At 51.0% G+C, this 23,537-nt stretch overlaps 2 protein-coding genes across 2 annotated transcripts in view; both read right to left on the bottom strand.

The window, feature by feature from the left end:
• Positions 1-7,325: 7,325 nt before the first annotated feature.
• On the bottom strand, positions 7,326-9,359 carry LOC146206360 (uncharacterized). Its single transcript, XM_084587019.1, has one exon. It carries the CDS (start codon positions 9,357-9,359, stop codon positions 7,326-7,328), a length of 2,034 nt encoding a protein of 677 aa, XP_084443145.1.
• Positions 9,360-12,278: 2,919 nt separating this feature from the next.
• The window catches only part of LOC146206359 (uncharacterized), a 36,098-nt gene continuing 24,839 nt past the window's right edge, over positions 12,279-23,537 (bottom strand). Inside the window, exons 7-8 of the mRNA XM_084608924.1 lie at positions 18,348-19,304; positions 12,279-18,113 (exon numbers count right to left, since the gene is read on the bottom strand). Coding sequence (XP_084465050.1) covers positions 12,480-18,113; positions 18,348-19,304 — 6,591 coding nt within the window. The 3' untranslated portion in view covers positions 12,279-12,479. The remainder of the gene's footprint in view (positions 18,114-18,347; positions 19,305-23,537) is intronic.

Below are 23,537 nucleotides of genomic sequence, written 5' to 3'. Positions count from 1 at the left end.
CCTTCTGTTCACCCCCAAACGGCCAAGCTTGGCGACAGCAGCGTTACCACATGTTGCTTACGTCACAGATTGGTGCTGGTCTATAGGTTGACATAATTATGATGACGTCAACCTATAGACAAACATCAATTATGATGACGTCGCTGAGACATTGTCATAGCCTTAAGTCATAAGTGATGTGATGTCATAGGTCGACAGCTTCATAACGTACAGCTGCCCTGATGTTTAATAATATAATGCGAGCGTCGACCAAACTGCTGGTCAGCGCCCTATAACAGCGATAAGCTTGTAACAAGGCGAGATTTCGCGCACGCGCACAAAAGTAGAGCGTTCTCTGCTAGGCTTTTCCGATCGCGAGGAGACACATCCTGCCACAATATCTGTTCGAAAAAAAAAAAAAGATAGTAAAATAAATGTCGGCCAGTAGAGCACACGGGCTTTATTGCCTCTTTTATCATTTTCTCACCTAAGAGAGAGATGCTCAAATAAGAAGGTCCGCATTCCAGGCAATACTTCCCACGTGCTGCTGTATTTCGTTTCCTCTCATTTTTATCTTAACTCCGCTTCGCCAGCTTGGCCTGCCGTAATAGGAAAAAAAAAATAATAAAGAGAGAGGAAATGCACGCCTGTCACATCTTATTCTTGCGCATGCGCCCTGCTGTCCATCGGGTTTTCGCGAACAGATATTATGGCAGGGCATGTGCCCTCGTGATCGGAAGAGCTTAGCAGACGATGCTATCTCTAGCCGTGTTGCAACACTTATCGCCGTTATAAGGCGCTGACCAGCAGTTTGGTCAACGCAGCCGCTATATTATTAAAAATAATGGCAGCTGTATGTGAGGTCCCTACTAGTGACGCCAGTCGTTTGATTCTGCGAAGGCTGCGTCAAACTGTACCCTGAATGGCGCGAGACAACGACGTATGGCTCCGACAAATTACACATGGTCGTGCGATAGCATCGGAGGTCGAAGAGGGGCGGTCGGATCTTAACGGAGTGGGCAAGCAGATGAAGAAAGTCGTTGAGTCAACAAGGTCGCGGAAATTCTAATGATTTCGCATTCTCCCAGTGTAGTTTCTGCAGTGACAACTAAGCTTTGTGTTTCTACAACCGTATCGACAACGCCGGCTTTTCTTTGACATGGACACTTTTTGATATCACCTAAAAACTGATGCCGATTTAGATTAGTTCACCAAATACGAAATGCGCACGCTTCTAGAAGTTGGTGCTTCTGAAAGCGTCGCTCGTCGTTCAGGCGTTTCTATTGCCCGAGCGATTCTCGTAGCGTCAGACTGAAGACAGCATTCGCTGTGTTTGAGCGTCTCGCCTGCTCGAGCAACTGTCGATGCTCGAAGACGCCATTCCTTCTTTAATTGGGCAAGCATTTCTCGCCTCGTGGGTGCCGGGGACAGGATGTATGTAAAGGACCCTAACCACGAGATGTGTGCATGAGATAAGGACGATAAGAACAACGATGACTACCGATAACTGGACAGTTAACAGAGGATCATTAAATAATGAATAAGATAGATAAACGTAACTCAACTGGAATTTAGGCAAACATTAACGGAAATCATATGACGTCACCAAGTAGAGAGTTATGATAAGATTACTATTTCAGCAACGGGACGGCGAACGAGCTCAATAATGGAACTAGGCACGGAATTCGCAATGTTTTGCAATTCCGCACATTTCTTTTTTTTAATTCTACGTGCGAGCGAGCGCCGCCTGTAAATGCAAATTGGTGGCAGGAAGAGAAAAGCGCAGTATGTCGCACTTCTCAGTAGACACCTAAACCGCGTCGTATGGAACTGGAAGGTGAGCGATAAACAAGGAAGAGAGAAAGAGGTCCCGTAATGGAGGGCGACGGAATAATTTCGACCACCTGGGACTTTTAACGTGCACTGACATCGTACAGCACCCGGACGGCTTTGTTTTCGCCTCCATCGAAACGCGGCTGCCGCGGTCGTGTTCGGACCCGAGTACTCCGGTCTAGTAGCTGATCGTCTTGACCGCTCAGCTACCGCGGCAGGTCGAGCACCGTCTTTGACCGTCATATCTGTGCAAAACGTCGCACTATGATTGACCATGTATCTCTCTGATTGGCCGCAGCTGTGTAACGACGGCATGAGATGCACGGCGCGCAGTCAGTTAAGCACGTGGAGTGGTTGGCGGCGTCGATGGCCTTTTTTGTTGTTGTTGTTGTTATTTGCATGAAAGCACAACACTGACAGGCCTTGCTTTACCAGACCGCATCCCGTGACCCCGTCCTGTCGCACGAGGCTCCTGCTGTCTCTCTGCCCACTCGTCATATGCATTGCGTAAAGGCAGCGAGACAGGAGGTCGATATTGCGCAGTATGTAGACTCCCCTCCCCCCTCCACGTACCAAAGCCTCTCAGAATAGACTTCGATGAACATGGAGGCTCTGCGCAAATATCTATCATGTGTCCCTTCCACAACCTAAACAATCCCATAGATGTTGACTGAGAGATACAAAAAGTGGAAGGAAAGGCACTGATGTTAACCAGAAAGGTGTTCTGCTTGGCTGACCAGCATTGGGAAAGAGGAATGAGGGGATTGAAAGGGGTAAGAGAGAAGGAGCGAGGAGCGCAGTCATAATCTGTCACTCAAAGCAGTCGCGCTCAGAAAACAAAACAGTGCCTTCGGCTGCAGCGGTCACGGCTCGAGAATCTTATCCTCTGGTAATAATCCCATGAGCACAAACAGAAACCTTGCTGTGGGCGAAAATATTTCAGGATGCATTGTGATCTCGGTGTTCTTTAATTGGAGAGGCTTTTGCCCTGAAGTGGGTGTTCTCCGGCTGGTGAGGATGCTGATTATGATCAATCATCATCATCAACAACAACATTTATTTACCCTTAGAGGCCCTTGGTTTCGTGTATTACAGGGAGAGGGGGGCAGCCGTGACGTAATACAATGATCAGTAATATCAAGTAGAAATATAGCGTACAAGGTTTATGTTATAACAATAATTGAAAACAAAAACAACCAAAACAATGTCTCAACATAAAGAAAAACACAGCGGCTCAAGAGCAACTTGGTGAAAGACTAAAAAAAAAATAAAACAAGTAAGCACACAGAGATCCTCTCATAAACGCGGCGAAATAACTGACCACTTGAAATGTGCTGTTAATAATTACCTAAATTTATTTGTTTCGTTTTCAGTGACTATGAAATCTAGTAGGTCATTCCACAATGTAATGGAGCTAGGTAATAATAATAATAATAATTACTTTATTTCCATTAACGTTTACATGATGGCGAGAGCCTGGAGTAAAAGCTGCCTTACGGCAGCTTGACAAGGCCTCAAGCTCCCCACTTTGGCAATGGTACATCAGCGGTCTTAGCACAGTTGATAAAAACATTTGGGAAGCAATTAATCAATGTATAATAAATAATAGCGGGTAGAATTGAAAAAAAAAGAGAAAAAAAACAACAACACAACACTGCCTGATGTATAGAATGCATTGTTTTGGGTTATGGAATACGGGAAATAAATACATAACACAAGCAATACATTCACAGCAATACATAGCACAGAAATAGATAGCGGAACCATATGAAAGAAGAGAAAACTCGTTGGCAGAAATGTTCACATTTGAAAGCAATTTTTTTTAAACAAACAAATTTAGGTAAAAAAGGTAAAAAAGATTTATTAATTGAGTTTGTGGAGCGTGTATTGGCTACAACCTTAGAGTTGAAAAGTCGGCGCGAGGTTCGAAGCGGCGGGTGCAAGACAGCGTGTTTCTTAGCTGTGAAAATGTGTCATACAATCTGCGGAATAAACACAGCTGTGAAATTTTACACCGAAGTGCCGGGCGTTGAAGGTCTAGGGATGCCTTGATGAGAGTTGCGCTGTGTCGTCTGTCATACTGCGATGTGATAAAACGGGCCGCGCGATTTTGGATGGCTTCAAGCTGATCGATTAGATAGGTTTGATGGGGACTCCAGATCGCCAAGGCATATTCGAGTTTGGAATGAATGAATGAATGAATGAATGAATGAATGAATGAATGAATGAATGAATGAATGAATGAATGAATGAATGAATGAATGAATGAATGAATGAATGAATGTTACGTAGGCGAGTTGACGAATAGAATGAAAAAGCGAGGCATCATCTCATATAGCCAAGCAACACCAAAAAGCATCTGTACAAAGTTTGTCAATGCGCTCAGACCAGACACGATTATTCCAAGATATCTGTATGATTCTCTTTTCCAATGGTGGTAAAGAATTTAATGAATACGGATAGCTGAGGTTATTTCGCTTCCTCGATACATGCATAAACTTACTTTTAGCAATGTTCAATTGCATAAGCAATGACATGCACAATGTTTCAAGGTGGTTTAAGCCGCGTTGAAGCAAATACTGATTATGCAGTAATAATTTAACTGCCAACGAGGGGGAATATTAAAGTGGTAGCTAAGTATAGGGTATTATCCGAATGTGAGAGAACAAACTGACCGATATTTCAAGATATTTCGTACGGTCATTTTAGATAAACAGGTCTTATATGCGATGATACTGAACACTGAGCACAGTACACTTTCTCGTTAAGATTCGTACTCCAAATATCACGCCAGTTGAAGCCGCATCGACTCTCATTCAGAATTGTTTGATCAAAGCATCCACGAAGTTATGAGGCTGTGCAGAGGCTCTGTAACTGCAGTAAACAGCCAGGCCGAATTGGCGGCTTTTGGAGCAACATGTTCATGCTCGCCATCTTAATAGTAATCGATCGACTTGTCGCGTCAGCTTTGCGTACGCTGCGGGCAAGCTTAATTTTTTTTTTTTTTTTGCATCCGCAATCTGCAATTCATTCTATGATTTAACATGAAAAACACGAAAATCTGCGGCGATCGTTGTATCTTACTTTCAGTGTTAAGCAGGTAAGGCGAAACGCTGCATACTATTTGTGTAGACCAAGAGACAGGTAAAAGAATGGGGGGACAGATGGAGGGACGGAAACACGGACAAGCGAGCGGAAAGGCAGGCATACGAGTGGACATACAGACAGTATCATCTTCATATACGAGTGATGACATTTGTCACCCACTTAGTCATTCTTGACGTGTTTTCTTTGAATTTAGGGTTTTTATTTCTTTCTCTTCCGGCCTAGTCTACTTCTCGCTATCCTTCACCGCTCCAATCAAATCGACCCGCCGGGGTGGTGCAGTGATTAAGGAGCTCGACTTCTGTGCCCAAGGATGTGGGATCGAATCCGAAGCGGGCGCGGTGGCCGCTTTTCGATGGAGGCGAAAAGCAAGGTGCCTCGGTCTGAGAGAGACATCGCAGTACAGGGCTGCGGAAATCTCGATCACCTGGGGCCTTTTAACGTGCACTGAAATCGCGCAGCACATGGACGCATTGCTTTTCGCCTCCATCGAAAAGCGGCCGAGGCGACCGATTTACGTTAAAGAACCCCGGGTGATGGAGATTTCCATGTCACTCCCAGCCCGATTCTCTTTGGGACGTTAAACCGCATACACCAAACCAAACCGAACTTATGTTACTTGCAACGACATTTTTAATGTTTCTAAACACTGAAGGTTCACGGACCTTGGTTTCAGCCTCGTGTGCACTGGAGGCCCTGAATAAAATTATGTCCAATCGTTTTCCTGTGTTGCATGCATGGAACAACAGCTGGCTTACGACTGATACGTGGTGTGAGAAAACATTCGCATTTAAGTTCTTGATCCCACTGCGCAGTCGCGACACTTTCCGTTCATTGCGCTGTTCTTGATCTGACAGCGTTGCATACCACATGACGTTTGCGCATGTGCGGAGCCTTTTCTAAAGGGTTTATTTCCGGTCGTTTCCTAGAGATGTTCACTTGAAAGTCGGAAGGCGCTCTGCGTTCTCTACTACGTTGTGTTGCCTTCTTTAGCTGCTTTAGATGCTCGTGATCACGTACCAACTCGTCAAGCTCTCGAACTTTTTGAATATTCCGCTGGTAACGTTAGGTTTCGCGTTAATTTCTTTTAAATCAATCCATGCCTAATAGCGATATGGGACCCGGGTGAGAGAGTTCAACGAAGAGGTACAGTAATAAAAAAGTTGTCGTTAAACAGCGTGCCTCTGGGTTTCACGACCCGCAAACGTCGTCTAGTCTGGGTGGGCTTCTACAATATGAGTACATATATTATGTTGAGGCATGAAAAGGAATAAAAAATAAAGAGCCTCTGCCCGTGCCACAAAGTATAACGGGCTACAATATGAGTACAGGGGCCCCTTACCAAATCTTTATCTACAGCGGGTGAGTTGAAAATTTGCGTCGCTCCTTAACACAGTTAACACGAAGCGTCGCCCGCCGCGCATGTGGAAAAAAAAAAAACCATGCCGGGAATACAGACGCCGCGTATCTCTCAGCAATATCCGCGACGAGGCACTCATCTATTCGTGTCGTTCTGTCAGCGCGCGCCGGAGCGTTTACACACCTATGGCACCCAGGCGCGGCTTGACTGCGAGCGAATTCACGCACCGTTGCGCGTATCATACGGGAGCGATACCAGAGCTTCGCGCCATCCGGCGCCCGAAGATCAGCGATAAGTTCCGGAAGCCACGGACGTCTGTAAACAAGACACACATCACAATAAGCGCGATCATCCGCCCTAATTCAATCACCCTACGATGATGCGCCAATGCGCGATGGAGCTGAGACGTTTTCGTGAGAGCAAACGCCACCGTGGTGTGGCGCGTTTGCTCACACAAACACTAATCGGCGCACAAGTGCGTCTCACGCGTGTAAAGAGCGAGACAGCAGAGAGACAGCACACGTTTAGGAATTTTAAAACGTCCGTACAAATCTCAGCAGCACCACTGCTAAGCTCACAAGGTCGACAGTAGGAAGTACAGTTTATAAGCTTATTGTGTTCTCGGAAGATGCGCGAGATTTCCTCGATTAACTGAGCATGGACTGAGCGGGCACAGTAGCGCTGTCGAAAAGCGGCTGTGCTGGCGAATGGCATCTGTCTGCACATGAACGCGCTTAGCCACAAAGACACAGGCACCACCGCGGCTCACTGTGGGTGTCCAAGCGCGCCAAAAGGAAACGATGGCGAGTGGCGGGGGGGAGAGGAATAGTCAGAGATCGCTAGAGAGTCTCCAGGAGCGAGCGTCATCGTTTCAGGCCCGTTGCTTCTGCGTGACACCGTTCATAATGGTGTCTCAATGCCGCACAGAAAGTCATCGCAAAAAGTACAGTTGCAGCCTTACAAGTCCCGAACGAGGTTGCAGCGGCACATGGTACCCGCACCGGAGAGCCCATCGTGGCAGATTACTTGAAAGCAGCATTCGCGACTGTTAAAGAGATACCCAAAGTATGCAGGAGCGGTCAGGCTTCATGGGTGAGCCTGTGCGGCATTCGTAGACAGCGTGGAAGGAAGGGGTGTTCCAAAGTGCTACATTGGTGCGCCGTTCCGCGTCGCTTCCATCGTTGCAAAAGCCGAGCGCGAAGTAGACGAAAAAGAGCTGGTCGAGACTGAGGTCTTCGGCGTTGCGTAGCCTCAGGTCCTGTCTGAGCCGTCGCCTTTGGCGGAGGTTATCGCGGAAGAGTCGTAGCACGGGAGCGAGAGCAAGGCTGTCTTCGACGGGAGCCACCTTGAGCATAGTGCCGTACTGGCGGGCCAGGCAGCGGCGCGCTCGGACGCCCTCGTCCCAGTTGGCATCCGTCTCTGCCCAGCCGAAGAGAAGGCGCAACAGGCAGCGCGCTAGGCGGAAGCCGGCCCGCGGGAGCTGGCTGCTCTGCAGGTCGTCCAGGACAACCGCGCTTCGGTTGAACATCAATAAAGGCACGTCTATACGATTGGCCTGCACATCCAGAACACAGTCGCTGTCCAACGCAGACACCAGCCATGGCTCAGGGGAGCGCAGCTTGTACTCGAAGGCGCGTGCGTGGAGCTTGCAGAAGGCCACCATTCCGACGTCCAGGTCGTGCGGCGAAACCGTCGTGGGTGCCGAGCCGTTACGTAGATCGTCGGGCATGAATAGCCGTATGCGCGTACGTGCAAGGAGCGCAGCTGCCTTTCGCCGGTCGCCTGGCGCTAGCCACGAGAGTCCCGGTAATGCGCGCACGATGGCTCGTCGGACGTCTTCGGCTAGTTTGGAAGCCCGTGGAGGTGCGCCAAGGGCTTCGATACTTGCTAGCAGGAAGAGGTGAGGTAGCGCCGGCTCTAGCTGCAGCAAGCAGCCGCGCCAACGGGGACCTCGCGAGTCGGCCAGTCGGAGCGCCAGCTTGTCAGGCAGCAGGTAAGCCAGCTGCATAAGCAGCCGCAGCCCCATCAAATTTAGCACAGTGTCGACGGGCGTCGCTGCTGTCGCCTCCAACACGCAGCGTACAGCGTCCTTCTGGAGCAGCACCTCCGTCCCCTCGTGGACGCCGCTGCCCAGAAGTTGGCCCAGAAACTCGATCAGCTGCGGGAAACCGGCAAGCCGCGTCAGCTGTGCCCCACTGGGCCCGCAACGCATCAACCGCTCCTCCAGGCCTGAAATCTCGGCGGCGTACAGGGGCACTAACAGTCGCGGCCGGAAGGCGCCCAACGCGGCAGTAAGCGCTTCGCGCGACGTCAGAGGGCCCAGGTTTGGTGGCCCCAGCTGTGGCAGGCTCTGGCCTGGTCGTGAGCTATGGGAGCTAGGCACGGCACTGAGTAGGCTCTCAGCCCCTGTGAGCTTCAGCACTTTGGCAGCCGCCGACCACAGCGAGACGGCATGGCGCAGCGGCGCCGCGTATGGCCACTCGGGTAGGCCAGCCATGGACAGCGCTTGGCGCAGCGCCTGCGCGTCTCGACGGCTATGAGCCTCGTTGCACTGGCTGTAGAGGCGTCGCAGGGGCTCCAGCACAGGGCTGGGCGAGGAGCGCCGCAGCAGAGCCGACAGCCGCAGCTCGAGGTCCCGGCGCAGCTGGGAGTCACCTGAGGACTGGTCCTGTTGCCAGCCCTGGCAGACAAAGCCGTAGAAGTTTTCGCACGGATCATACTCCCAGGTGAGCAAGTCGATGAGGTAGCGCCCTTCGGCTTGGCATGAGCGCGACACGCACAGATCGTAGGGCGGCTTTTCAAGGGCGCCACGCGGTGGCGGCGGTGTGGCGATGTGGGGAGTTTTGCGACGGGGCTCCAGCACCACGGATTCCACGCCGCTGCCGTTGAGGCTGTTCACTACCATGATGACGGCGGTCAGTACGGCCATTAGCGTAAGCAGGTAGGCAAACACCTCGCGCTCTTCGCTCCAGGGGGACGGCTGCAGGGCGCTCGTGTCCCATTCTTCCTCGCTCGAAGGCTCGGCGGCCGACTCGTCGGTCACTGCGGCCGCGGCTGCAGCCGGCTGCCCGGCGGCACACATAGTCGACGGCCGCCACACGTCCACTGCGCTGATCGATCGACGCTAGCCGTCACGGCACGTGGACGACGAGAAGAACGAAGCTCATGTTGGCAGCGCACTCACTCTGAATAACGGAGTCAGATGCGCGGTGAAACAGAATTGCACACTTTTGGGAACAGTTTTAGAAGAATATGTGTTGAAGAAACAAACAGTAAAATAGGTTGCAACTACCTTCTTCTTCTCCCTTGGCTCACATGGCACATATCCACGAGAGGGATTGACCAGGGTTCAGTGAGGACAACCAAAAGTCCTGCATGTACTTGCCAGAACGTTTTTGCAGACTAGCTGGTGCATTACTGAAATTGATCTGCGCTGTAAATCAATTTCAGTAATACTGAATTATTTTATTAAATTAATGATAGACTAAAGAAAAACACAGCGCAGAATAAATGAAAAAGAAGACATGGAGTAACCAAGGCAATCACTGATATCATTTAGACTCTTTCAGGCGATGATCGAAGACTGCAAAATTGTTCCCGTGACAGCTACTTTCCAGTGCCCCATTTTTCTGCCCTCGCCTTAACTTCAACGGCACCCACCCTCCGGTCCGACTGCACATATGCCTACGCTGTCGACATAGCCTTCCGAGCCACTGGGTAGACATTTTGGACAGTTGTCGCGCATTCACATTAATCTGCAAAGCGTCAAAGACGGGACCAAACAGAGGTGCCGAATTGCGCTATCACTTGAATTTACTGAAGAAGCCGAACACATGTATGACACATATGTGCAACCGACATAATAATTCCGACCCTGGTAGATTTTTTAACAGTACCAGGCTGTTCAATCAAGCCGGCCACTGATTTTTACAAATAGTCTGTCTCAGACATGAAGACGGCTTCTGAAGCATCATTATACCAATATCAGCGGCCATCAGAAAAAGTGGTCAATAATATTAACTAGTGAGCTAGTGTATATATATATATATATTTTTTTACTGTTACAGCTACCCGCCTCGTTTGTATCAGAGGTTCGCAGCCAGCCCTAGAAACAGCCATATCAGTTTTCAAAATACTGAACACGCGATTTCCCTTGACCCTGCGGCTCAACAAATTTCAGCTATCAAAAGATGCGCGTTTCGAAAAATCCGCGCCCTACGTCCCAGCGCTATCAATCGATGAATGACTTCAATGCCATGTGACTTTCTCTGTCCGCGCCGTCTGGAACAGCGAGCAGGGCGAGCACCCCAGAGTCCCCCCCCTCGCTGACTAAAAAATAAAAAAAAAATGTTTTGTCCTCCTCCCCAGAGTAGGCCGGAGAAGTGTCATTGGATCGACGACGCTGGGGCCGTCGCTTGCTTTTTCGGTGCATGCTGAAATATGTTGAGTCACACCGCCGAGAGAAATCGCGTTTTCGAAATTTTAAAAGCTGATATGGCTGCTGCTAAGGGCCAGGTACAGATCTGTAATTGTAGCCAGGAGCCTAAATGTAAAAGTTAAACAGTTAATTATCAAGAATTATTAACCAGCTTACTAGTACAAAAAATTAACCTTTTTTATTGCGAACGACACTACGACAGCCAAAGCGAGACCTCAGGTGGCCGCAGCTACGCCGTGAAGAGGCCACGGTCTCCTCACAAAAAAAAAAAAAAAAAAAAAAAAATGTCTACCGTGACATTTGAATTCACGTTACCCTAATCCCACGGTCAGGAGCTGCCAACTTGCGTTACTCCTTCCATATGGAAGGGTCATATCAGAATCAGCCTGCCAGAACCGTTCGCATTCTCGTTACCCCTGCAACACGCAGGCACGTCCGTACGACTTCGTTGAAGCGTGACTTTATATGTGGGCTGGTAGCTTTGCGCCCTTAAATGGTGAGCTTAAGCGTCCCCAATAATTTAGCATCAGGGGAATAATGTAGCAGGCAAAAGAAGCTTCAACTAGGGTTAACCAGAGCTCAACCGCAACTAATTTTTCTGTTGTCCGTTAACAGGTGCATTATGCTACTGCAGAAGCCGTCTATCTATAAGAATGCTATCTATAAGAATGAGTGGCTTGCCTTCCTGAAACATTTGGTGTATGTGTTCTGTTTCTTCAATAAATTCAGATTTGGCCGTGCCTTTGTTGGTCTCTCATGCGCTGCAGAGCTATATGAACCATTTGTCCCAGGCTTTTCATTCCCCTTCTCTCCCTAAAGTAGATAGTTCAATCTCTCCGCGCATTGCATGAGAAACATGTGCTCACGCATTGGTCACGCCCTAAAGCACACACTGTTAAGCTCCCTTAAGACATTTGCTCGTAGCTTCCTCATTGCACTCATGGCGAAACTTAGCGAACCAGCTATTGCTGATCACTCGTCGTACCCCTAGGGTAGACGGCTGTTTGTTTTTTTTTTCGACTGGCTTTCTCGGCCCAAGTGCGCCGCGTCAGTACTGTGCACACATATGCATTAGCAAGACAGCCACTTCTATGTTTCCGTTGCGTATTGCGCTAGCAGAAAAAAAAAGGGGGCGGGGTAGGTATTGATAACAAGAATATAGGAGCAAGTATATATTGCTTTTCATGTGAAGCTGCTTTTACCTTTGTGCAGTCCAGCATTGAGGCAAAATAGTACGTTAGGGGTCGAACGCTTAAATTTAGCAAAAGGAATGAAATTTTTCTACCTTGCATGCATGAGACATGAGCTCATGTTAGCCCCACACTGAAGAATATTTGTAGGACATTGGTAGCACTCTTTCTGCGCACTTGTGGCAGCCTTGCACGAGTTAACAGGATTCATAAGAGAAACTTTCCCACCTGATTCGAGTTTCGCTCCTATAGGCGCTCGAAACCAGCGTTCCTGTGTTAGACTCTATTGTTAGAGCGCACTGATACTCTTAGTTTAGCAGCGCTTTAAAGCAGAGCCTAAACAAAGCCATGGCCAGCCGCCGGAGTCTTCCTTTATTCGTGATCAGCACATTCCTTGACGGTTGTTAACAGCACATGCACAAATTTAGTACTGCAACGGCCGCTGCATTCGTGGCACAGAAGACAACATCGGCGGTTGGCGGAAGCAAGGAACAAGTGGGAAAACATGCTTTACACACACACGCGGTTAGCACTCCAGCCCTCGTAAGAATTTTCGGCTACGCGCTGGTGCTGTTCACCAGAAGTCGCAGCTCTTGCGTGGGTTCATCGGAGTCCCAACGTCACAGGTGAATGCTCGCTGAAAGCCGCCGAAGTTGAGCAGGGCCAGGTTGACGCGGCGGGCCACGTCAGAGTCGGCGGCACAGTAGCCGAGCGTGTAATGGATGAAGAACAGTTGGTCCAGGGACATGGAAACCGCGTTCTCGAGCCGGAAGTCCAGTGCCGGCATGCGTGCCTCAAAGGCCACGTGCGCCACCACCAGAGCGGCGCTCTCCTCGGCCGCGGTGGGTCGGTCGCCACGGCTTTGCAAAGCGTAGCACTTGCGCAGCTCGGCCAGTCCCTGGCGTGCTGCGGGCGTCCACCAGGCACGCGGGTCATCTGCGCGGTTGCCGGCGCCGTCCAGCAGCAGGCGCACGAGGCAGCGGGACGCCCGCTCGCCCAGCCGCGCTAGCTGCAGCAGCACAAAGGGTTCCTGGGCTGGCGCACTCGCATTGAGCGCCGTCAGCGGCACGTAGAGCACACGCCGGCCGGGTCCCAGCCAGCACTGGTCGTCGTAGGGTGCCTGACCGAGCCACGGGTCGGCACTGTGCAGCCGGCGCTGCATGAGGTGCTTGGTGATCCGCGCATAAGAGCGCAGGCCCTCGCCCGTGATCACGTGTGGAGCCTGACGCACGTCTTGTTCGGCCTTGGCCTCGTCGGTCACCCAAGGAGGGAAGAGGAGTCGCGGTTCGAGTTGGTGCAGTCGCTGGAGAGCGCGGTCCCTCGTGTCGCCGTCTAGCCAGTGCAGCAGCGCCAGCCGCGAGGCCAGCGCCTGTTTCAATGTGCCGCCCAGATCAGCCGCCAGCAGGGCGTCCAGCAGCGGACGATGAGACTCGTACGCTGCGCGGTAGAAGAGCGTCGGCAGTGCGTGCTCTACGGCCCGCAGACACACCAGCTGACCTGGGCTGTGGTCGCCCAGTCCAAGCTGGCGCGCCCGCAGCGGCACCAGCTTGCGCACCGACTCAGGCAGGAATGGCGACACGTGCACCAGAAGCCGGAAACCAATGTAGTTGAGCGCCACGTGCGCCGCCGTGTCGTCCAGTAGGTAGCCCAAGCGGATCGCGTACTCGGGTGCCCTCAGCAGCAGCTCCGTGTCGTCGCTCACGAGACTTTCGTTCTGCAGGAAACCGATGAGTAGCGGCCGGTAGCGCGGCACACTGCGGAGCCGCTCCAGCTTGGCATCACGCCCCAGGCCTCCAGGAGAAGGGGACCGGACTACACTGGCTAGCTGCCGTGCGAAGTTCGTTACGTCCAGCGCCAACGAGTGCTTGGCGATGTTCTTGCGAGCAACCGAGGAGAGTGCCAGGGATACCGCGTCATAGAACCAGGTGCTGTCGTTTCCAGGCCGAAGCAGCAGCTTAGGCTTATCCAGGGCCAGTAGAGGACTGCGCCCCAGTAGAGGGTGTTCACTGGGCTCCAGCGAAACCAGAGTGGACAGGCCAAAGTAGCGCAGAGCACGGGCTGCGGCCTGCCACACCCCACGTTCCCCTTGAGTTGTGAACTGCAAGTAAGGCCAGTCTGACAGTGATGTTGCTTTAAACATGTGCTTCAGCGGACCCCATCCCAGGCGGTTGCGCGTATCTTGGTCCAAGCACTCCTTCCAAAGGTCATGCATGACTCTTGCTGCACGGCTTCCCGTGGCTGGGGAACCTCGAAGCCGGCGCAATAGTGAAAGTTCAAGGTCGGACAGGAGCAGCTCGTCAGCCGGCTTGGGTTGATTGTTGGAGCATACAAACTCGTACATACTTTCGCACGGGTTTACATTCCAGTTCAACTGATGCGACACGTAGCTGCCTTCGGCTAGGCAAGATGCTGAACTGCAGAGCTCAAAGGTAGGTTGCCCGCTCACATTAACTGGAATGCCGTTCTGACCTGAACTGTCCCTCAATCCCTTCATGGTAGCGTTCGGAACTGCAATGTAGCTGCCATTCAGTGAGTGCACAGCACTGCGCCTTCCATAGATGTCGAGTACTGTCCAGAGGCCGATAATTGTAGCTAGTAAGACAACGAAGTAAACCACCATCTCGGTCTGAGAATTACGCATCCTGGTTTCGATGGCACTGTGCCGATAGCTCTGCTTCCTCTGCGCGTGCGGCGACAGTGGTGGCTTGCGCGCGTCGACCAAGTTGGACAAAGCTGCGATCGATTTTGAGTCCACAGTCGCGTTGCCATAATCTGACGCGCTGTCACTTCCCGGCAAGTTGCTTTTAGTAGCGCTCATCATCTTGCGGCGCATGTACCCGCCTCCATCAGTAGTACTAGCCATATTCCGAAGTCTATTCATCTGGTTGGCTTGCTGCATTCTCTGCATGTGGTACTGTTCTTGCATTTTCTGCTGCTGCAAAAGCATCTGTTGCTGACCATACTGTGGCAAATTAGGTGAACTACGGACCAGTATTTGCATTGGGCTGCAAGGGCTCCTAGGTGGCCTCGGTGAACTTTGGAGGCGGGTGGCAGCCTTCATTTGTTCCTGCATTTGCAGCTGCTGCCTCTCCAGGATTAGTTGTTGCAACTTGGTTTGTAGTTCCAGCTGGCGCAAATCTGGTAGACGAGGCTGTGATGGCGACATAGGCCTTGGCGGAAGGGGAGAAAATGACCTCAGTGGCGTTGCCGACCGTGGACGGGGCACGCGGAACGAAAACCTCGGAAAAGGAGGTCCAGGAGTTGTCGGCTCATAGCCTGTCACAGGCAATGGAATTTGTTGCATGCAAGGCTCACTGGCTTGCGATGCTAGCCTCCGTTGATGCAGCTCTCGCTGCTGTTGAGTCTGTTGCTGTTGCGCTTGCTGCTGTTGAGTCTGTTGCTGTTGCGCCTGCTGCTGTTGCGGTGGCGCTTTCTGTTTCTCTGACTCTTTTTTCTGAGGTTTGTCGTCTGGAGGTTTTTGTGCCTGTTGTTGGCTTGAAGCAGTTGTAGGCGGCTCCTGGGAGCGAACCGGCGTCACATCACCTTGTAAAGGAGTTTTTTCTGGCTCCTGCTCCTTCTTGAGTGGACCAGGCAAGGGCACGCGCGCTACCATTCGTGGAGGAGGGGGGCGCCGCGGAGACGGTATGGCAGGATGCATTTCGGGTCGAGAGATCATCCGTGGCGGTGGAGTAATTGCTCGGCGCATCGGGATACCAGTTCTCGACGGTGGCGGCCGCATTGCGAACTCATCCGGGCCACTCATGGGAGGTCGTTGCATCCGTGGTTCGCTGCTCCTAGGCCGGTGCATTCTCTCTGCCATCGGAAGGCGGACATCCGATCTTTGAACCATAACAAGAGTGTGAGGTTGAGACTTCTTTCGTAGCAGCTGCTCTTGGCGCATGTCCCTAAAACGCATTTCTGCTGAAGGCATTCTCGGCCCAGATAAGAACACCTGCGGTGATGAACGACTTCCTGACAGGTCTGCTTGCATCATTTCGTTCATCATTTGCATCGATGGCGGCTGTCGTCGAGGGCTAAATGGCAGTCGTGATGGTGCCTGATCAAATAGGCGGAGTTGCCCCATTGCCTGATGTCTGGAATCTCGCGCAGCTGGCACTGATATTGGCTCCGACATCTGCAGTACCTGTGCAGGCATATGCATCAACGGTCCCCAATCTTGCATTGGTCGCAATGGCTCTCCACGCATTGATTGATGAGCCCAGTCTTGCATGTCGTGCATGGCTTGTTCCGGTCCCTGTGGGTAAGCACTCGTTGAGGATACACCGAGGTGAATTTGTCCCTTAAACTGCTCTTGCTGTTGACCCATTGGCATGCATTGAAATGGAGGCTGTGGCAAAGGTCGGGTAGGGAAGTCTGTTGAAGGCATAAGATCATTTTGGAACTGCATCTCAAGGAAAGGCTGGTCAGTTTGCTGGCCGAATGACGCTGGGTGACCAGGCAGCCCCATTTGCTGCATTGATGAATGAAGCATTGGCTGCTCAAGCTGCCCTGCTTGTTGCATTGATAGCTGAATCTGAGACATAGTTTGGCTTGCAAGCCCCGACGGCCATGAAACATGCGCCTGGGGCATAGGCTGGCCAGAAAACTCCATTTGTGCCATTGATGAGCCCAGAAATGCCTGGTCAATGTCTCTCGCCTGTGTGGTTTGCTGATTGAGGAACCCCAAGGAAGCTGTCGATGGACTATGGAACTGCATTTGGAGCACTCCAGGCAGCTCTGGTTGCTGAGCCTGACCAGTAGCCTGCATAGGAAGGCCTATCTGGCTTTGCAACTGTTTCTGCAGTGCTAATTGATCTAACTGTTGTATCTGAGACAATGGCTGACTAAGTTCCAATAATTCTTGCATCTGAAACAAGGCAGGTTGATCCGCCAAGGTGTTTTGTGGATCTGTGGGGCTCTGTAGTTGAATCTGATCACTTAGAGGAGATTTTGACAAGTTAGGAAAGTCGGACGCGCTTTGAATTTGTGCCTGCTGTGTAGCACCTTGTGTAGACGGTGGTTGAGCAGGGAGATCCAGTGGACTTTGAAGTTGAATTTGCAATACTCCTGGTTGTTCGGGTTGTGTGGTACGAGAAATACGCTGACTGATCGACCCCGTTCGTTCTGGCTCGGAAGGTATGGCGGGACTTTGGAGCTGCACTTGTATCACGCCCGGACTCTCTGCCCTGGTCGGGATCTGCGCTTCGAAAACTTGAGGTGATGCTTGTGATGGGCTCTGGAACTGCACTTGAAGCACGGACCGCGCTAAGGCGCTAAGGGGGGTCGACGTTTTGCACGACGGGTCAGCGGGACTTTGGAATTGAACCTGGAGCACGGGTGTGCCATCCTGTTGTTGTAAGACTCTCTGCAGCTCTTGAAGCTGCTCCTCCAATTGCTGCCGCTGGCCTTCAGCACCTTGCAGCGCATAAAACTCCATGGATTTTTTAAATTGGCATTGCCTCTCAAATTGTTGCTGCCGGCTTTCGAAAACCTCTGCGCCGCATTCAGGTTCAGAGTAGCTGAACTCTCTGCTCAGGTCTATCATCGTTATGGCCCGTAGGGCTAAAATTTCAGAAGGTGTTGGCGGCGGCAACATAGGCGGTACAGGGGGAACTGGTGGCGGGGACATAGTGATGCGCATAGCTGAGGCCGACGTGGTCGTGCTCTCGATAGCAAGTGGTGACATTGAGAATCCTTTAGGAGGGGGCATCGGTGGCGGCACGGGAGGTTTCGGTGGAGGCGGAAACAAAGGACCACGCGGGAAGAAATCATCCCGTTCAAGCCAATCTGGCGAGCTTCTCCGGGCTGATCTAGGACGGCTTTCTATCCGCGATGATGACGTGCCGAGACGCGATGATGAAGCTACACGTAGTTTTGGTCTGGCTGGGGTCGCATCTGGTTTTCGAGGGGACACACTGCGGCTTCGGCGAGGACTTGTAACATCTTTTACAGTACTCTCTTGCAGCGTCAGAACAGGCGGAGAACCTCGGCAAGAAAGTCTCGGTGAAGAGCCGCTAGGGCTCTCTCGCGGGAAAGACGGGCTACGCGACATTTCTGTCGAGATGTCACTGAAAGACAGCGGTCTTGCAAACACACGGTCACAAGTGCGCCTCGCGGCTCGGCGAGGCCTTTTCGGTGCGTTCAGGAGTTCCTTCATAGCAGAAATGTCATTTTTCGGCCTTAGAGGTGGCGTCTGTTGGTAAAGTAGCTGGGATGAATCGTATGAGGCCACCCTCGGCCATCGGCTATTTCGAGGCTTTTTCGGTGCGTTCAGGAGTTCCTTCATTGCAGAAATGTCATTTCTCAGCCTTACAGGTGGCGTCTGTTGGTAAAGTAGCTGGGATGAATCGTATGAGGCCACCCTCGGCCATCGGCTATTTCGAGGCTTTTTCGGTGCGTTCAGGAGTTCCTTCATTGCAGAAATGTCATTTCTCAGCCTTACAGGTGGCGTCTGTTGGTAAAGTAGCTGGGATGAATCATGTGAGGCCACCCTCGGCGGTTCGCAATACCGGTCCAGCTGCGGAGTGGCGCGGTTGTGCCGGTCGTCGCCCCGCTCATAGTTGAGCGCCGTTGTGGAAGACACACTTAGAGAGGACGTTGAGTGGCTGCCGTGGGATGGCACACGAGACACGTAGCTGACGCGCAACTTTGGCTCGTGCCACTTGCCGTCGCGCTGAGCTTTCGGATCGTCTGCGCTCATCTGGAAACGTTGGTCTTCGCGACGCATAAGACGCGCACGGTCGCGAACCACTGGCTCGGCGTAATAAGCCGTCTCGTCAACGACTTCGAACACTGTTCTCCGAGGGCTGCCTCCACGTACAGGACTACGAACACGTTGGGGGCTCGCTGAGTACATGCGTGCCGCCGCAACTGGGTAACCGGGCTTGGGAGAAGGGCTCTGGGAGTAACTACGTGGTGAGCGGAACTGAGCCCGTTGCATGGCCAGGTGGCGGCTGCACGAGCGCGTGACATGCTGCGTGGGCCGTGGCGACGTCCACTGTGGGCTCTCCGGTCGGGATCGGGCCGCAATGATGGCTCTCTTCTGCTGTGAAGATGGCGACCGCTGGGGGGATACGTCATCACTGTCGCTCAAGGAGATGGTCAGAACGGAGATCTGGCTGGAGCCCTTGCCCGAGCGAGCACCGCTAGAAGGCGTCCGCGCCTTAGCCGGCCTGTTCCGGGGAGTGCCGAAGGAGATAGAGCGCTTGCCGATGAGGGTGCCATCACTGGACGACTTCCTCACAACGGTCGTCGTGGCCTCGGTGAGATCGTCGCTGATTGAGATCGACGACGACACTTCTGTCGTTGATACGGCGGCCTTTCTCGTCATTTCCGGTGCGGACGCCATATCCGTGAAATTATCCCCCGACTTGGAACGCCTCTTTTTGCCTTCTAGCATCTGCACAGAGACATGGCAGCACATCAGAGCGTGAACATTTGATGCGGTAAAAGGACCCACTAGTCATAGAACGCATTCGTGTTCAACAATTACGCATCAGTGACGCAGGAAGCAGGACAAGCCATTTGTGTATTACTTCTGTGGTGCTTACGCGCAATGAATCAATATTGAATTATCGCCACTTGGTTGTCGTCAGCCATCGTGACAGCTTTGGTGTGCGCATAAATGCTTACAGAAATAACACGCAAGCTGAATCTATACAAACCTTACGTGCTGCGCTCCAGAAACTGCAGCCTCATGCGAGAAGCAATGCGTTACGGCTGCGCAAAGCTTGCATGACGGTACGTTCGCTACGTTCGTGCACCTTAAATCCACATATTTGTCTAAAATGCTTGAGCGGAGTTTTCTCATATTTAGTACAGGGCGCCGGCCTCCGAGCAAAAAGTGGACTATAGCAAACTCTAGACGAAATTTTCCAGGGCCGCGTAATTCCATTCTTTCTAGGGCACAGCATCTTAATACCCGGTTTTTTCCCAGCACTCTTGTCCCACAGCTTCTAACGCCGGTTTGGGCTCAAAAACATGCCAAAATCTAATTTAAGAAGTTAACATATCCAATGAATATAAACAGTTATTGCATGCTGTTGATTCATAAAGAAGAAGAATTTATCTCAATCAATAGGTTCGTACCTTAAGATTGACAAGTTTCAAGTGTTTTTCATTTCGACCTAGAAGCTGTTAGGAGGACCGCGTTTCCTATTAGCCCTTATGTGGCGCTGCTTAAGCGGAAATATGGCCCCGAAGGTCATTACCCCCATCACCATAACCATCATCATCTCGCACTGTGCCTTGGAAAGAACAGGGTCCGTATTGTGCGTTGTTATCGAAAGTGTCATTACACTTTCGACAACAACGCAAACTCGCAATAAGGGCCGAGGAATCGCACGTAACTATAGCTACGAGTGAAAACGGCGCCGCGAATGGTTGCCGCCACATCGACAAGGAGATGTAACGATTCATTTCTTCTGCTCGTTACTGTGTGCACGGCAACCTGTCTCGAGATTATGGATACAGTGCGCTGGGCTAAAGTAAGTGAGCGGGTGTTTTAATGCACTCGCCGAGAACCACTGCGCACGTGGCAGCTATTTTCGAACAGACGGACATCCAACAGCACTTTAGCGATCGCTAGCGTGAAAATCCGAAAATTGATGCGCGACGCATGAGCAGCAACACGAGCAGACGTTCGCCGTTACAGAAATGTTCCCGTGTGTGTCGCGGCTGTCGTGGCTGCAGCGAATACCAGCCTCTGAAGGCCTGGCACTCACCATGACAACACAACAGTTGTTATTTACATCCTGTTTCCAGAAACCACTACAACACACTGACCGCTCGGCCCGCGAATTTAAAAAAAAAAATACGGTCTTTAAGAATTGGTAGACTCCGCCGCGATGGTGCAGTGGTTAAGATGCCCAACTACTGTGCCGGCGTACCCAAGGTTCGGACCCGACCGCCAGCGGCTTCGCCAGACGTCCGTGTGCTGTGTGATGCCAGTGCACGTTAGATATTCCGAGGTAGTCGAAATTACTCTGTAGCCCTCCACTACGGCGCCCCTTTCTCTTTCCACTTTCACTCCCACCTACTCTTACGGCGCGATTCGGTGTCCACAGAAACAAGTATGGTGGATAGATACAGCGCCTTTCCCTTCTTGTTTTCTTGTGAACCAATTACTGTTATTAAGAATTAGTAATGAATCACCTACTGCGTTCCGAGAATAACTGGGTGAATGTGCTCTACACACTGAACATATTCATCAGCAATCTTCGAGCACATTTCTTGGTTCCTTCAGCGTGCACTGACATCACATAGTACACTGGCGCCTCGGTCGAAATGCGGCGGCCGCCGCGGCCAGGACGGAACCCCAATCTTCCGGCTCAGTAATCGGGCGCCCTAACCGATACTGACAAAGCTGTTAATATGATTACCTAGGTTCAAAATTTTCTGCGTTGTTTCTGGTATCTTCAGCGTATTCGACACAGCGCACAGATTTTGAAAAGGCTTAAATCCGCCGCAGGGAGTATATTTATTTAAACTCCACTATTGGCGCAGCGGTGGCGTAGCGGAGGTGGCGTAGCGGTAGAACATCCGCCTCGCATGCAGGAGGACCGGCGTTCAAATCCCGGTGCCGCGCAATTCTCCACCGGATTAAAAAAAAAATTCACGTGTCGATGGAATTGCATAAACAAGTTTGGGGTGCGACCTGATGCCGGTGAACACCTCCGGCAACGCACTCCCTCACCAGAACAGGAGTTGGCCACCCTGGTGCAGTAATTGGCCATGACCTCTCATGATAAGCTCCATAAAACCCCGGCCCTCAGTCACCAGCGGCTGCGGAACAACTGACCATGGCGGCGGTCAGACCTGTGACGCAGCAGGGGGTGCTAAGAACCTCTGGCTCCGCTGGACAGGCCGCCATTGGAATCTGACCCTGGCAACATTTAACGTTAGAACCCTAGCTAGTGAAGCTAGCTTAGCAGTACTGTTAGAGGAACTAGAAGGTATGAAATGGGATGTCATAGGGCTTAGTGAGGTTAGGAGGCCGAATGAGGCATATACACTGTACTGAAGGATGGGCATGTACTGTGTTATCGAGGCTTACCAGAAAGGCGACAACTAGGAGTAGGTTTCCTTGTCAATAAGTATATAGCGGGTAATATAGATGAATTTTATGGTATTAATGAGAGGGTGGCAGTCATCGTAATTAGGCTTAATAAGCGGTATAAACTGAAGGTTGTACAGGCCTATGCACCTACATGTAGTTATGATGACCAGGCAGTTGAAAGCTTCTACGAAGATGTAGAATCGGCAATGCGGAAAGTAAAGACGCAGTATTCTGTACTAATGGGCGACTTCAATGCCAAAGTAGGGAAAAAGCAGGCAGGAGACCAGGCAGTAGGTGACTATGGCATTGGTTCTAGGAATAGCAGGGGGGAGTTACTAGTTGAGTTTGCAGAGCACAATAACTTACAAATCATGAATACCTTCTTCAGCAAACGCAAGAACCGGAAATGGACATGGAAAAGTCCTAACGGGGAGACTAAAAATGAATTGACTTCATAATGTGTTCAATCCCCGCCATTGTGCAAGATATAGAGGTAATTGGGAAAGTGCGATGCAGTGACCACAGGATGGTGAGGTCCCGAATTAGCCTAGATCTGAAGAAGGAACGCAACAGATTAGTAAGAAAGAAACCCATCAACAAATTAGCGGTGAGGGGGAGGACAGAAGAATTCAGGCTCTCGCTACAGAATAGATATTCGGCTCTAACCGAGGATGGCGGCATTACCCTAGAAGCAATGAACAATAACTTCAGAGATATCATTACGGAGTGTGCGATAGAAGTAGGCGGTAGCATAGTTAGAGAGGATACCGGTAAGCTGTCTAAGGAGACGAAAGATTTAAGAAACGCCAGAATATGAAAGCTTCCAATCCAACAGACCAGATCGAATTGGCCGAGATATCAAAGCTAATCAATAAGCGCAAGGTGGCTGATATAAGGAAGTATAACATGGAGAAAATCGAGCATGCTGTAAAGAACGGGGGAAGCCTTAAAAAAAAAGCGGTAAAGAAGAAATTGGGCATAGGCAAAAACCAGATGTATGCGATAAGGGACAAGGCGGGCAACGTCATCACCAATATGGACAAGATAGTGAAGTAGCCGAGGAGCTCTATACTGATCTCTACAGCAGCCAAAGTAGTCAGGACCGTAACGAGATTGGCGGCAGGGAAAAACAGTCAGACGTTCCACCAGTGACGAAGGACGAGGTAAAGAAAGCATTAGAATCTATGAAAAGGGGGAAATCAGCTGGAGAGGATCAGATAATTACAGATTTGCTAAAGAACGGGGGGGATATCGTGCTAGAAAAACTGGCCACCCTGTATACGCAGTGCCTGGTGTCATCGACGGTACCGGAAGATTATCCTCATCCATAAGAAAGGGGACTCTAAGGACCTTAAAAATTACAGACCAATCAGCTTACTGTCTGTTACGTATAAGGTATGTTACGTATAAGCAAAGGATCATGCAGGTTTTCGGAAATGGTACTCTACTAACGATCATATCCATACCATCAACCAGGTGATAGAAAAATACTCGGAATATAACCAGTCTTTATACATAGCATTCATTAATTACGAAAAAGCATTTGACTCAGTTGAAACATCGGCGGTGATGCAG

This window comes from Amblyomma maculatum, chromosome 1, assembly GCF_055883805.1.
Source record: "Amblyomma maculatum isolate TAMU_Amacu chromosome 1, ASM5588380v1, whole genome shotgun sequence".
Classification (NCBI taxonomy): Eukaryota; Metazoa; Arthropoda; class Arachnida; order Ixodida; family Ixodidae; genus Amblyomma; species Amblyomma maculatum.
Note: the sequence above shows the minus strand (reverse complement) of the source record. Positions and strands in the feature narration are given on the sequence as shown.

Excerpts from the sequence above, each read along its gene's own strand:
- LOC146206360 (XM_084587019.1), bottom strand. The coding sequence starts at position 9,359 with ATGTGTGCCGCCGGGCAGCCGGCTGCAGCCGCGGCCGCAGTGACCGAC.